Source organism: Dipteris shenzhenensis, chromosome 8, assembly GCF_047967505.1.
Source record: "Dipteris shenzhenensis isolate YYH24624 ecotype China chromosome 8, Dip_SZ_1.0, whole genome shotgun sequence".
NCBI classification, from domain to species: domain Eukaryota; kingdom Viridiplantae; phylum Streptophyta; class Polypodiopsida; order Gleicheniales; family Dipteridaceae; genus Dipteris; species Dipteris shenzhenensis.
In genome coordinates, this window is record NC_141603.1 from 57,613,220 (window position 1) to 57,628,512 (window position 15,293).

The 15,293-nt window shown below is 42.3% G+C and overlaps 1 protein-coding gene across 1 annotated transcript in view; it reads left to right on the forward strand.

The window, feature by feature from the left end:
- Positions 1-12,451, forward strand: part of LOC147899737 (lipid phosphate phosphatase 2-like) — a 60,319-nt gene extending 47,868 nt beyond the window's left edge. Inside the window, exons 3-8 of the mRNA XM_087377861.1 lie at positions 9,575-9,662; positions 9,754-9,863; positions 10,003-10,096; positions 10,343-10,531; positions 11,799-11,858; positions 12,014-12,451. Of these exons, the coding sequence (XP_087233987.1) occupies positions 9,575-9,662; positions 9,754-9,863; positions 10,003-10,096; positions 10,343-10,531; positions 11,799-11,858; positions 12,014-12,171 (699 nt within the window). The 3' untranslated portion in view covers positions 12,172-12,451. The remainder of the gene's footprint in view (positions 1-9,574; positions 9,663-9,753; positions 9,864-10,002; positions 10,097-10,342; positions 10,532-11,798; positions 11,859-12,013) is intronic.
- The last annotated feature ends 2,842 nt before the right edge of the window (positions 12,452-15,293 follow it).

The window sequence follows — 15,293 nt, forward strand, 5'->3', positions numbered from 1 at the left end:
AAGCACTCTCTCGATCACCTTGTCAGACGCATCGGTCTGGACTTCAAACCGCTTGTTGAAATCTGGGAGAACCAGAATGGGTTCACTTAATTTCTTGCTTTAAATCTGTGAACGCCTTGTTATGCTTAGCAGTCCACTTCCAAGCGACATCCTTGCAGGTAAGATGGGTAAGAGGCGGCGTGATCTCTGTGAACGTTTCGATGAAGCATCTGTAGAAAGAGGCCAGGGCGTTAAAGGCACGTAGGTCGTGCACGGTTTTTGGCATAGGCCATTTGGTGATTGCCTTAATTTTTTTCTTGTCCATCATCGACCCTTATAGACAACTATTTGTGTAAACTCGCACTTGCTCAACTTAGTCCTTTGATGCCCGATATGATCCTCTAGGGTCTGGGAATAGATCATGATATCATCTAGATATAGGACCACGTAATCATCAAGGGCATCCTGAAAAATCTCTGTCATGAGTGTAGAAAATGTCGCAGGAGCATTCGTTAGGCCGAATGTCAACACGAGCCTCTCATACGAACCATATTTCATGCACATAGTCGTCTTTTCAACATCCCCCTCTGTTATGCGAATTTGTTGCTACCTGGATCTTAAGTCAATCTTTATGAAATACTGGGTATGGACCAAAGAGTCGAACAGTTCCCTTTTGTTTGGAAAGGGTACCTGTTCTTTACAATGATTTTATTAAGAGCTCGATAGTCCACACAGAGCCTTAAGTCTCCTCCTTTCTTTTCAAGAATAGGACTGGGGCTGCTTCGTAAGGTGATTTTGAGGGTTTAATGAACCCAGCCTCTAGCAATTCGTGTAGCTGATGTTTCAGCTCTTGCTTCTCTTCATAAGTCAGCCAGAAGCGAGCTTGTGTTGGTGGGTCTGATTGTGGGTACACCTCGATACGATGATCAATGCTCCTTTTAGTAGGCAATTCCTTTGGCAACCGATTTGGCATGATATCTGCATATTCGAGGAGAAGAGCTTGGACTTCATGTGGGATATGCTTCTTTTTTTTGGGCGGCTCCTCAATATCCTCCTCTCTTTGCTGAATTAGAACACGAAATCCGGATTTCCTTTCCTGACAGCTTTCTTCAATTGCATGGCCGATAGTGTCTGGGGACCTGCGGGTCCACTCTCCCTTGAAGTTGGAATGACCTCCCATCCGCATTCTCTACACATAACAACCTGCTCATCACGACTATTAATGAGAGTGTAGTTAGCTCTCAACCTTGTTTGCCCCAGAACTAGATCAACGTCATCCATGGTGACTATTGAGAGCTCGCAGGAGCAAGTTAAACTACTCGGATGGGCAACACCTTTTGCCACACGAGCCACTGCTTGACCAAGGGCATTCACGATCTCCGTGACCTTGCCTTTGCTATCCTCCACTTTCAGGCCAAGCTCCATTGCATTGGCTGGAGTGACAAAGTTATGGCTGGCACCGTTATCAACCATAGCGCATGCCGGCCTACGATTAATATTGGCTGAAATAAACATAAGACCTCGCTCTCCTTCATGGTTCCCAAGATTTGAATCAGGGTAATCGTTTGAGCTGGGCTCTCCTCGAGCTGTTCATGGATAGTCTGTAGGCTTTGGTGCATTGGACACAGTCCCGGATGTAGTGGGCGCTAGTATAAATATAGCAACCACTTCCTTTTTGGCCAGTGCTACTGGTTGAAGCTTTGGCGAACACCACACTTACTTTGGTTGGGATGTTGATGCCTTAGCCTTCCGCTTTGGGTTACTGGTCGGTGTAGGACGTGAGTGAGTGTCACTTGGAGCTCCCATTGGCCGAAACCACTTGCAGGTTAGTAAGCGCGCCTCAAGAGCCCAAATTTTTGCATTGCTCGGCTCTCGTGTCCCTCGTTAGTAGGATGGGCTTCACGAACTTCCTACAAATCGGATTCGCATCATCGACTTCCATTGAGCCTTCCATGTGAAGATGCTCTAATACCACCTATTGCAGACGCAAAGTTCACCTCCCCTTTTTTGTTTTGAAGCCCTTTGCTACCTGTGTTTGGTCCCTCCTCGATCAATCTTCCTCCTAACACCTTCCTATCTTGATCGGGTGAAGAGAGACCCCCTTCGTAGCTAAGTTGCTTAGAGCTCTGTTAGCCATCCGACCCAATTCCTTGTTAGATCGTGATTGTCAATCTTCCAATTTAAACTTGACCACCGGATCTGTGGTTTTAAACAAGGCCGTCCGATTAGTGCGCCCAAAGTAAAAGAGAACTCACCTTTTAGATAACCTGCAGTATAGCCAATGCATAATTACCAAGGATGTGCTGTTGAAAATGGGGAGAAGGTGAGAGACACATGATTGGAGACGAGCTGAGGCACGAACTGATGTGGATTCATGGATATCTTCACAGCAAGTACATAGCCTCTTTTATAGGCTGGGCAAGCCTTAGCTTCTCACACAGACACTTCATAGATGAGGTCACACACAAGAGAATCTAGATCCTATAATCTAGGTGAGGAATCACATCTACCACATGAGGTGGCACAAGTGGCCTCAAGACTCTTCACACTCACACACCTATAGGACACTCCTAGGACTCTAGGACCACACACACTAGGACTCCGATTCCAACAAACCTCCCTTTGGAGCTAGGGTGAGAAATTATGACATCATCCAGACTGTGCATCCCAGGCAATCTCAGAGGCTAACAGCTGAGCATAATTCAGAGGTTGAACCGAGCACTCTCATGGCTTAGGTGTCAACGTGATGAGAGACTCAAATCTCAGCATGGATGCATGACCAACTCATAGGTCTAGGGAGTATACCAACATCCTGCCATCCTGGAACTCGCCCAGGCCTGATAAAGGAAAGACACAACCACCCCCCTGTCTCCTAACTGGGTACATGGAAATAAGTGGAGCCTTTTATAGGAGAAGGCACACAAAATGACAAATTATTACATCATTTTAGGGGGACTACCCAATGCAGAGTACCTAACATACATGACTCTAGAAAGCCCACTCTTCATCTATCACCTCATGGAGGGATAGACCAGAAATAGCAGCAGTGCAGGCTTGTTCCTCAGGTCCAGAAGGTGTAGCTTCATCGTCTTCGTCCTCGCTCTGCTCCGCAACCAGATCGGCATGTTCTTTGGCTTGTACCTTTGCCATTTTCTTGAAGCAATGATCCTCTGGATGGCCAAGTTTCTGACAGTAATTACATTTAAGAGGTTTTCCGTTCTTCTTGGGCTTATTCTTGAGAAAGAATGCTTTGCCAGATTCGAAGGAAGATTCTGCTTTCTCTGTAAGCCTACGGTCCTCATCAATGAGATGAGCTACCATATCCTTAAAGCTCATATTGCGGCTGACTCTTAGGACAGCAAGGATCTCATTATACTTGGAAATGTCTTCAATACTGGAGAGAAGTACAGCAACTTGATCATCATCTTCAACAATGGCTCGGATGGCAGATAATTGTTGGAGAATTGACCCAAGATTGCTCAAGTGTTCATTGAGGGTTTCAGTTTCCTTCATCTTGAGCTTGAAGAGTTTTTGTTTGAGAAATACTTTGGAATTATTGATCTTATTTCCAAACAAATTCTCTAACTTTTCCCAAACGTCGTTTGCTGTCTTATCAAAATCCACATGGTGGATAAGGTTGTCAGCTAAAGCTAGCCAATGATAGCCATTGCTTTATCATTTTGGTTCTCCCACCAACTGATTCTAGCATTATCACCTTGGGGTTTTGGCTCCTTGCCATTGGTGATATTCCATATGCCTTCTCGCATAAGAAGAAGCCGGAGTTTTGTCTGCCAAGTTGGGAAATGGCTCCTTGAGAATTTCTCGATGAACGAGGAGTTTTTTATGCTATCCATTGGTGGGAAGGTCTTAGCTGTTATTACAGCCAGTGTCTAAATCCCTTACAATGTTTACTCAAATTTCAAGAAAGGCCCAAATTTTACATGGTAGAAGCTTCAATTATGCCAAAGGAAGACATAGGACAGAAAAGCCCTGAATTTTTGGGTTAGGGTTGCTGCAAAAATTAGGGTTTGCAGAAAATTGGGGCTTTTCAAAATTTCCTAGAGCATAGTGTTCTAGTAACACTAGGGGAGATTCAGACCATAAAAGCCCCAACAAATTCACCCAAAAGTGAGGCAAAAATCTTCAAAAACGCAGAATATCTCAGACGGACTGTTTGCTGGTCAATGGAGAGGCATAGGTCCGGGCTGATACGGGCTCTTGTACACTGATGCTGAGGCTAAAGAGCAGTCGATGATGAGGCTTGGGTAGGAGCTCATGTGGAGAGGCGAACGAAGAAGATCAGAATCTAGACTCCAGCTTGCAAATTAGGTAATTACGAACTAGGTAGTTTGCAGAGAAAAGCATGGGAAGAATGCAAACGCAGAGCAGCCACGTAGAAAACCTTTGCCTACCTCGCGACGTGTACTCAGGAGATCAGCCCAAGAGATACGCGATGAACAGCTGCAGATAAGCGATGCAACTTCAAAGGATATGTCGGGCAGGTGACGAGTTGTTGCGCTCAACCAGAGATGGCGAGTTACGGTAGTACTCAGGATGCAACGCCTGTCATGCGGGCGCCTATGCGCTCTGGTGGTGGGTGCTGCAGCTCCGCACGGACCTTCCTTGCTAAGGCTTGGGGTGTAGGGTTGAATGGCGACTGTTGCAGGAGCAGCAGCGTGGGCAGAGAGGTGCAGCGTAGAGCAACGAATCAGGCCTGTTGTGCGAGCAAATGATGAGCAGAGGAGCGGGTAGAAGATCCGCAGGATGGTGCAGCAGAAGAGTGGCACAGCAGAAGAGTGGCGCAGCGGAGGAGATAGCGGGCAAGAGGAATGCCATCAGGCAGGAGCTTCAACGTGACTCTGATACCAACTGTTGAAAACGGGGAGAAGGTGAGAGACACATGATTGGAGACGAGCTGAGGCACGAACTGATGTGGATTCATGGATATCTTCACAGCAAGTACATAGCCTCTTTTATAGGCTGGGCAAGCCTTATCTTCTCACACAGACACCTCATAGATGAGGTCACACACAAGAGAATCTAGATCCTATAATCTAGGTGAGGAATCACATCTACCACATGAGGTGGCACAAGTGGCCTCAAGACTCTTCACACTCACACACCTATAGGACACTCCTAGGACTCTAGGACCACACACACTAGGACTCCGATTCCAACATGTGCCACATCAACCGTGCATATCTGCGGAATATTTCCTACTCTGCAAGGCCCGAATTGGAATTGAACTCGAACCGCCTTTCCTGCAGCCGAACGACTTTGCCATTGAACCAGATGAACCTTGACCCTAAGGCTTCTCCATATCATCTTATTCTTTTCTTCCAAGTTTCGACCGAATGGTCCACGTGGCAAAAGGGATTTTTAGCGGATTGCCTTGGGCTGTGAGATTATCTCCATTGGATCCTTCTCCACTCATTTTGAGGTGCTCTCCTCCTTGTGGGAGCACATTTTCTTGCTGTAATTTGCTTTTCCAGCCTTCTCTTGGCACCCTTCCTTGCCATTTGCTGTCCATTTCACCTCTCCTCCAAGGGTGACTGCTTGTGATCGCATTTGGAGCATTTTCCTTGCTGTATTTTTGGGCTACATCGTTGGGTAAGCCTCTATTTCATTGATACCTTTTATTTTATGCAAAGCCTCGTGCTACCTTGGAAGGCATTGTGTTGCCTTTTGGGAATCTTTTTGCAGCTGGTACACTTCTTGAGACAGCCAAGCATTGGCAGTGAAAAGCTTTGAAGATTGAACATAAATTTGTCTTTTGGTTTTGAGAGGTTATCCTTCTCTCATTTGCATTGTCAGTTGGTGCTTTTGCCTTGCATTTCAGCACTATGGCTGGTAGTAAGCCATACGCCGACAACTCCGACTCGAGGCCAAATATAACCTTCCGAGTGAACTAAACATGGTACGCGAGTACCGCCGTCTACTAAGCTTGAAGAAGCAAGCGTTTATCCGCTAAACTAAGGAGCTCATAAACACATTCTTTAGTAACAACTCCAAGGGTTTTTTGTGGAATTCCTTGAGCAGAAGTCCCATCGCCCCTAACTGGCACACAGGTTTGGTACACATATGCCCACACTTTATATGTGTTCCCTATCGGGTCCGCCCCTAATCTCTCGCACACACCCTGCCCCACTACTTGCACTCTATTCACTAAAGGGGGCATCAAGGACGCGGCGTTGAAGCTCCACAATGGCTAAGCGAAGGATCACAAGGGATTATGCATTGAGTTTGTTGCACATGGGATTAATATCCTAGCCGTGATCTTAGCAAAGCTCTTTAACGACGTTGGTTGCCTTGGCTTTCCTCACACCTGGACCCTCAACACGATCACACCCATCCACAAGGCAGGGGATCCCATGATACCAAGAAACTACATGACCATTATGATTTGGCATGTTATGTCCAAGATCTATGCATTAGTACTTCACACAGAGGTCAGCAGACCTTGGCTCTTCTTTTTGACTCCTTGGTTCGATCGGCAGGCATCTACAATAGCCCTTGTTGGGGATCAGATCTCTTAGACATAGAGTGGGCTAGGGTAGAGAGGCTCGTTTTCTCTTGCTCTCTCGGATGATTCAAGGCAAACCTCCCACACCGTATCATTCAGTACGAGTTCGGGTCTACCTTGCTACAATCAGATGCGGCATTCTAGGTCATCACCTAGCTATACCGTGTCAGAGGGTATGAGGATTGCGCATCAGGGTGACATAGGCTGCCATGGTTGGCACTATCTTCGTCTATGGGTTTGGCAGATGGTGGATATCAGAGAGGTTGGTATGCACAGACACGCAGGTGGTTTTAGAGATTGAGGCTCCACATGGACAGACTGCCTCCCTTTCAATACAACTTAGATGATTCATCCGTCCCGCTCAGAGGCCATGAGGTCAACGAGGTCATTGGAGAGGATACCTGCAGCTACATACATTCAAGACTTGGTTAGCAGAGAGAGCTTCCAGTGAAGCTTGGCTTCTACAGAGATCACTGCCTGCACATCTCTAAGGAGGGCTTCATTGTCCCACCAGAGTACACTCAGATCCATCTACCACATTCTATGAGGATCTCTATCAGCCAGTATCGTGTCTCATCACATCGACTCCATATCGAGAGCGGTTGGGCCGAGGGGATACCTAGGGAGAGCCGCATATGCACACTGTGTGATTGACGCTATGACTGTCTCTTTAGGGACGGCTTTGAATCCCTCTCTAGACTTCTCTCATACCCATATTAGAGGTGTTTGGCTGCCTACATTCATGAGATGAACCGACATAGGGAGCACCTACTTAAGACGAGGAGACATGCCTCATGCACACAACCGACTCATCTCAGAGCAAGATTACGGAGTTGTTCCAGTTGGACCATGGGGACCACCCTATGGATAGTAGACACAGTAGAGATCCAGAGCTCGAGGTTCGCCTCACCAAATGGAGGACGGATACACAGTTTACATTGGGGGACCTCCCTTCCACGTTTAGGCTCGAGACACGTCCCGCGGGGGTCACAGTGGCCCTTGTTCGGAGCAGAGCCATCATCAGGCGATCGAGATGGGCAACACCTACAGATAGTAGCCATCGCTCCATTACTGGTTACGTCTCAGCACAGCCTCGCCTATACCCGAGTCCCCCATGACACCCTCATTGTACTTTACCATGGTCGGATGATGAGGATAATGTCAGTTTCCCCTCACGAGGATGGCATCACATCATTGATGATGATGATATGACTATGTACTTCCTAGGACTTAGCTTTCCGCACGGGTGATGATGCTCATGTAGTAGCTCCACCCTTTCTGCTCATTGTATCAGGTTTCTATCAGTCTCATAGACCCATCGGTCTTTCGTATTTCTTTCTCTGTTGATAATGAAGATGAAGCTAGAGCAACCGTTTCCTACACTCTAAAGGTCATGCTGCTATTATTACACTCAACTCACGAGATCTACATGTCAAACTTCTCCGATGATCTTACAAGCTAAAAGGGACCAAGATATGGATAGCTGAGGAGCTCACACGAGCTCAATTGAAGAATAAGGCAACAGAATCAGCCAAGGTTGAGGCTGCTAGGAAGGATGGAAAATGGGCAGTATATCGTGAAGGCATAGCAATAATTAAAGAGTTCAAATCCAAACCCAAAGACTCTGTCTTAAACTGATGTATGTTTGATTATGTTGTCAGACTATTATGTAGGAACTCTAAATAAATGGAGCTACTTTTTTGGACTCCTTAGAGCTGCCATGTGCCCTCCCTAAGCAGATGTACTAGATGGCTTTTGTTGTCCCATAGACCTGTTGGTCTCCCGTGGACATTAATAGACTTTCTTTCTTGGTCTCCCATGAACATTAATGGACTTTCTTTCTTTCTCATTCTTCACATTTCTTCTGATTTGTTTCTTGTTTGCTATCAAAGTTTTTGCTGCTTCATTGCGATTTTAAAGCTTGGTAAGCATTGGGTTTACCCAAGAGATTCTGGAATGTTTTGAAACCCAGATGGCAGCTTATGCTTGGGTACTGTTGAGAACATAAGCATAGCTTTACTTACTAAGTTATTATTATTATTTCTTTCTCATTTACTCATAATTTTTTCTAAAGTCACTAACTCCATTCTTTCCTTTGTTCTTTTGCTTGTTCTATAAACAATTTTAATTTGTGAGATTGGATGTAGTATAGTCTTATGAAGTTCTACATAAGGTTCAAAATTTGGAATGATCACGTTACCAAGAGCGAATGATGTTTTGGTTGAGAACTTCAATTGCTTGATACCTTGTAGTATCTTGCCTGTCACAATTAACTTTCAGTTAAGAAAGTTATATTAGTGCTGTAATTAGTTTCATTATCTGCCAAGTGCACTGATGCTCCTCTCGTACCTGCGGGTATTCAGGTGGGTTCTGAGGCATGACATACAGATTCTACCCTACAGATAAAATACAGAATCCAGTTCTGAGAGGGGAGTTATTAAATGATCACAGCACCAAACTTGATTCTAGGAAGAAAAACAATTGGAACATTCAACTGGATACTGAATGTAACTTACTCAAGCCTTGGATGAGAATTGAGTAAGTGAATTGGAATCAGTTTCTGAGATCACTCAAAGGATTCTAGAGCTGATACTTCTCCAAATTTCGAGAAGGAATTTGATAAATATCTTTGACTTCAAATTGCTTTGAGAAGGATACCACACAGATCCTACCCTTGGAATTGGACGTAGATTGAGAAGTCTAGTCCGAGAATCACTGATTTAACTTTCCTACTTTGATTCATGCCAGCATAAATCTAATTTAATGGTGGGAGAACGTACATCCATGGCTGGACTAACAGAGGCTAGGCTTAACCAAAGCCAAGGTCAGACTAACCTGGGATCTAGGATTAGATCTAAGGTTAGAGCATGGTCTTACCCAGGGTTAGAATAGAGTAACCTGGGATCTAGGATTAGATCTAAGGTTAGATACCCGGGGTTAGAAATAACCTAGAGCTAGCATGGATATGGAATCTGAAAATAATTTAGACAGCATTCACCGACTTGATTTGTACTGTTTTGCAATCAGTATTTTTAGTTAAGTTTCTAGTAATCAAGGGCTACGTGTGAACAGGTTATTGCCATAGTTGTTCCACTGGTATTTATATTGGGATACTTTCTCTACAAAAAGGACATCACCGATCTGCATCATGCAACTCTTGGTAATAATTTTTTTGCTATTCCTGGTTTTTTTTAAATGGATTATTTCTGTTTGTTAGCTTATCTGACTTCTTATATCTTCAATATCTTCAGGTCTCTTCTTTGCTGTTTTGATGACAGCAGTCATTACAGATGCTGTGAAAGATGCAGTTGGTCGGCCACGACCAGATTTCTTCTGGCGTTGTTTTCCTGATGGCAATGCAGTAAGCAGACATATATCTGCCTTTGCCTTGTATTAATGCACATGACCACATGGATAGGCTATGACATTCAAGTTTGAGGGTTCCTTTTTGTGAGTTGAATGTATTTGCTTGTATATCAATTTTTACATTCAAATTGCAGGTCTACAATAACTTCACTGGAAAAGTTGAATGCCATGGTGATCCACAAGTGATAAAAGAGGGCCACAAAAGCTTTCCCAGTGGACACACTTCGTGTATTTCCCATCATTTGCTGGCTATTTAATATTTTAAGTTATAGATGGTGTGCTTGATTTATCTGCATGTTAGCTTCAGTTTTAGTTGCGGCATTTTAACACGTTTCTATCTTAGATTGCTGTTTGTACTGTGACATTTTATCTTATGCTTGGCTGATCTGTGACGTTTCACACATGTTGCTTGTACAGACCTTCTTGTCTGATGTTAGGCTGACCTCCAACTGCTTCGTCTTGGTCTCAATGCAGGGTCATTTGCTGGTTTGGGATTTTTATCCTTGTATATTGCAGGAAAAGTACAAATTTTTGATCAGCGAGGCCATATTGCAAAACTTGCTTTAGTTTTTACTCCTCTGTTAGGTGCCTTATTAGTAGGTCTTTCACGAGTGGATGACTACTGGCATCATTGGCAAGATGTGTTTGCAGGCGCTTTTTTAGGTATGAATCTCAACTTTGTTGTGAGTCGCCAACACCCGCCCTCCAAAAAAAAAAGAAAAAAGAAATCAAAGAAAAACGGAAATTGAAAAATGAACAGGAATGAAAATGTAAGGTGCTTTCCATGTAAGGTAACTTTGACATATCTTCTGGATGCTAGTTTCATGGCTTTGTAATTGGGTAATGCATGTAGATAGGGCTGCTCACATCTGAGTTGCAGGTGAGATCATGGATGTTAAGTTTCTTGGTCAAAGGAGGGTTCTATCGTTTAACAAAAAGAGGAGGTTATCTGAGGACCATTCCAATGATTTCATTAGTTCCTAGGTGATCTGTAGATATAGACGTTTGGAATAGGATGCGAACTATCCAAAAATTGCATTCAACAAAATTAATAAGGGATCTATAGATACGAATTTTTTGAAATATAGGGCATGGATCAGCTCTGGCTTATTATTCTATTCCATTCTGTTATTACGAAATTTGAGGATTGTTTATAGTAATTGCAGTGTGTAGGTCATGTCTGAATGTAATCTACTCACCAGAATGTCTGGAACCTATCTGTTTATAGTCTTATGTTACCTGAATGAAGGCAAAGCAGTGTTGTGCTCCACCCAATCCACCCCTGTGGAGTGGACCTTGTTTAGTCGGACAGTAGAACACCTGGGCAGGCTGCTTGGCTAAGGACAAATATTGTCCTGCCCTTTACAAAATACGTGTGTGGGAACTCAACAGTAGTGCTATGAGCTGATTGATGGACCCTGTTCTGTCGTCCTTTGTAGACAAAAGGATCACTAAGGTCCCTTGAGCTAAGTGTCCTAATAATCTGAGATCCAGGTTTCTTCCAGGTAGACATTACTATTTTAGTCATGTTAATCCTTTTTCCATTAATCTTCATCATGAAAATCAGCCCACCAAATTAATTCACACTGATAGAGGTGCAAGAACCTGTTTCATGCAATGCAGTATGCAGACAGTAACCAGTCCTAAGCAAGCCTAAAATGTATTGTTTATTACATTCTCAGCTTTCAGAGCAAAATTCCATCTCGCCTGGATGCCATAGGAAATAATGGGTCTTTCAAGTTTTTGTTCATTTCAGACGGAAATGATCATAGAATTTCCATTTCTCACCACACCAAACAGAATGACTATAGAAGCTGGACGTTTAAGACTGATTGCTTTATGCTTTGTAGGCCCCAGCTGGATCTTTGTTGAGAAAGGTTGAAGTGGCAGAGTTCATTTGAATGCTGACAACTGTATCTTTGTTTTGTAGGTTTGACAATGGCAGCTTTTTGTTACCATCAGTTTTTCCCTGCGCTATACGATACCAATAGTGAGTTTACTGCTATCTTTTTCCAAGTGCACCGAAATCATGTAGACACATGTGAGGTGTGTGCTATCACTTAATTTCCTAGTGATACTTGGACCTTCTGATTTGGATTGTGTACTTAAAAAAAGACCTTTCTGATTACAATTCCTTTGCTGAAGGTATGGGACCTTATAGGTACCTTCGAATCGAGGACAGTTTTCAAATTAGTTTCTTCCCTTGGTATCAGCAACGCCGTACACGTACTGGTGACTGGCCCCCCCAAGAGAATGGACAAGCTCGTCTGGAACGCGGCAGAAGTGATGAAATTCCTTTGTAATGTTACGAGAATTTGCCACACGTGTGGTTTTTGTTCTCATGGTCTCTGCACAAGTTGTGTGTGCTATACGTGTGAAGTAGTCCTTTTGAAAACCCATTTCCACTAGATTAGATTTCTTTGCCTTGCAGTGTGCCCTTTGTATCTATAACTGTTGCACATTCTTTAGTAACTGGAATGTACTACTTTGCTCTATAGAAAGGTCTTCACTTTAAATGTAAATGCGCTAGGTATTGACATTAATTGTGGTTTTTAATATTGCTAAGCTTGGAAAAAGAAGGTGCTCTTGCTCTTGGTGAAGCTTGGCATGCAAAAGCTGGATTTTTTTTGGGTGTAGAAGGTTTTTATTGTGGTTCCAGTCAAATGTTTGTAGAAGCTAACATTTGTTATAATACATGCTAAAAAGTCATACTCCAAAACATTCCCAATCTGCCCTAAAAAGCGAAAAATAGATACAACAGATTCAAGTTTTTCATTTTTGATTATGATCTTCCATTGATCATCCACCATGCTATGAGTTATTGTAAAGTCTAAAATGTAAAAAATGTAGTTTATTGCAAACTGCAATAGAATCACGTGATGATGTATCACACATCACTCGGTGCTGAAAATAGACAAAGTATGAAGCATGGGTGAGAAACAACATAATTATGTGACATCAAGTTACAAATAGATATCAGAAATTCAAATGTTGCAGTATCCGATGGGATGCCTTTGTATTTGATGTACACTTCGAGGACTGGTTATCTAGATCCATGGATGAGAATATCGTATGCTTGGCCGTGTGTTGATTGAATGTACAAAGCTGCAGAAGTTTCATCCTAAATGTTCGTAAGCATGAGGTTTTGTTCTTCCCATTAAAACGTAAAGTGTCCCTTTGAAATGACTGATGTTCATTTTCATTGATTTCATTGACTACATGTATCATGATCAGCTCCGCGATACAAATTTGGGTCTTTAATATATACCAAAGTGGACATACATAGTGTCGATTTTGTCTATGCAAGACTAAAGTGTCATATATATTTGAGTTCAACTAAGGACACTTTTGTAGAGATGTATTAGAATCTCTAATTAACATATATATTATTTTCTCCAAATATAATGAGCACAATTTTTAGTAATAAAAGAAAAATAAACCAATTTACATCATTGCGCTTTTCCATCGCAAAATTATACTCCATACAATTACCTATTTTGTTTACAATCCCAATTTTGATTTGATATGAATTTCTGGTCAAGTTCTTGGATTGGACTTTGTTAAATCATTCCTTGATCATAACATATGACCTACACTCTCTTGAGGCGTTTGATGTAATTTAGTATGTTCTTTTGAATTTCGTCTGAGATAAGGAAAAAGAAAGAGGCCAACTTAGCTATATCCTCTTAAAAAAATAATTAAGTAGAGCAAAGAAGGATAAAAGATGTATCTAGAGATGCCTTGGTTGTCTCGTCACAACGCTTGTATGCTTGATTGTGTCTACTAAGTTGACAAGAGAAATTGCCAATTGTTATCGAAGGAATAACATGCATATTGTGTATCTATTTGTCCTTGTTTCATCTGTAGCTCTCAAATAGTAATTTAGTTCTATTGCTTTTTTTCAAATAGCTGTGGTCTTTTGCTTAGGAGAGCGACATTCGGGTTACGATTTTCATAGGACTTCCATTCTTGAAATCACATGACGCTACTATTACTTTAAATATCATTAATTATACAAGAATATGAATCTTTATTGTCCTCATGTCGTAAGGTTAAGTCTTTGGTCATGGGTGTTTATCTTCGTATCCAAAGACTGCTTTCCCAATTCATTGACAAAAGGCAATAAAAAGAAACAACCATAAATTTCTTACTTGAAGTCGGAATATATTGATCCAATCACTTAAAAGAATTAGCGCATACCTTGTTTTTGTCAATTCCAACTGAATCTATGGAGTTGTAAAGGTATCTAACCCCAAGCACGTATTTTTGATGTTGGCAATTGGTGAACACTTCAAGCTTTCAAGAACAATGACTCCCTCTCAATTGGTAAACAATTCAAGCTTTTAAGGACTATCACTCTCTTTCTCAACTTATTGCAGATATAAACACTTGACTAAAATGTTCACAACTCAATAGACAAATCAAGAAAATACACTTATAATATAGAACTATATGGAGCTCATCTTAATTGGGCTTGTTGCTTGTAAAAGTTAAAGGACTTACATGCGGATTGCTACAACATTGGCAGTCAGCAATGGACTTACTCACAAGACAAGCTTAAGAGCTACACCTCTAAGATGACTCTCATTAGAATGACTTTCATACATAAATGCCACCACACCGCTTATCTAGCATACACCTCAAAACCACCATAACTTGATTGATGTCGCATGTATGTGTGAGTGGTGTTAGTTGCGTGGCCACCCCCACCTAAGGTTCCCCTATGAGGCAACAGACGCTCCCTTGAGTTGAGGAGGGAATAACATCACAACATTAAAACAAGAGAGCACAAGTAAGCACTAAGTTTTGTGAAACAAGAGAGATGCAATAATTCCTTGCTACTTTATACCACCATAGCATTTGATAGTTTAAGTGTTATGTTGCCACATTGCTGTTGCCACCCCTCTAAATCGTGTGTTCTATTTGTATACCGAAGTGTGACATGGAAAAATTCTTTATTTAATCCAACTTGCAGCTAAAGAGTTGAAAGGCTTTGATGTGGTGCACCTTAGGATTGATATTGCGGGAATGTTGCTTCTCAATACGCCAAAAGCATATATTTCTATTATTATTCACCTTGCTGGGTGCATCGATTTAATGCATGAACAAAAGTCGGGTAACATGAGGGTTTTGTGAGTAATGCTCCTGATAAATGATCTAAGAAAGTGTGGAGATGGCATGCCTTGGTTCGGTATATTAAAATAATAAACATTGATTTCCTTAGATTTGGTGGAAATTTGCTGAGGCCAGGGACTATGAATGTTCTGTGTGATGACAATGAAAGTTTGCGTTTGTACAGTAGCAATGTACCATCCCTTGGAATGTGATGATTGTAGTGTACTTTTGTTTGTCTACATGGTCTGTTGGATGTGCGGTTCTAGTTCTGGTGAGATGGAGCAAATTACATGCTTGGAGATTCTGATCT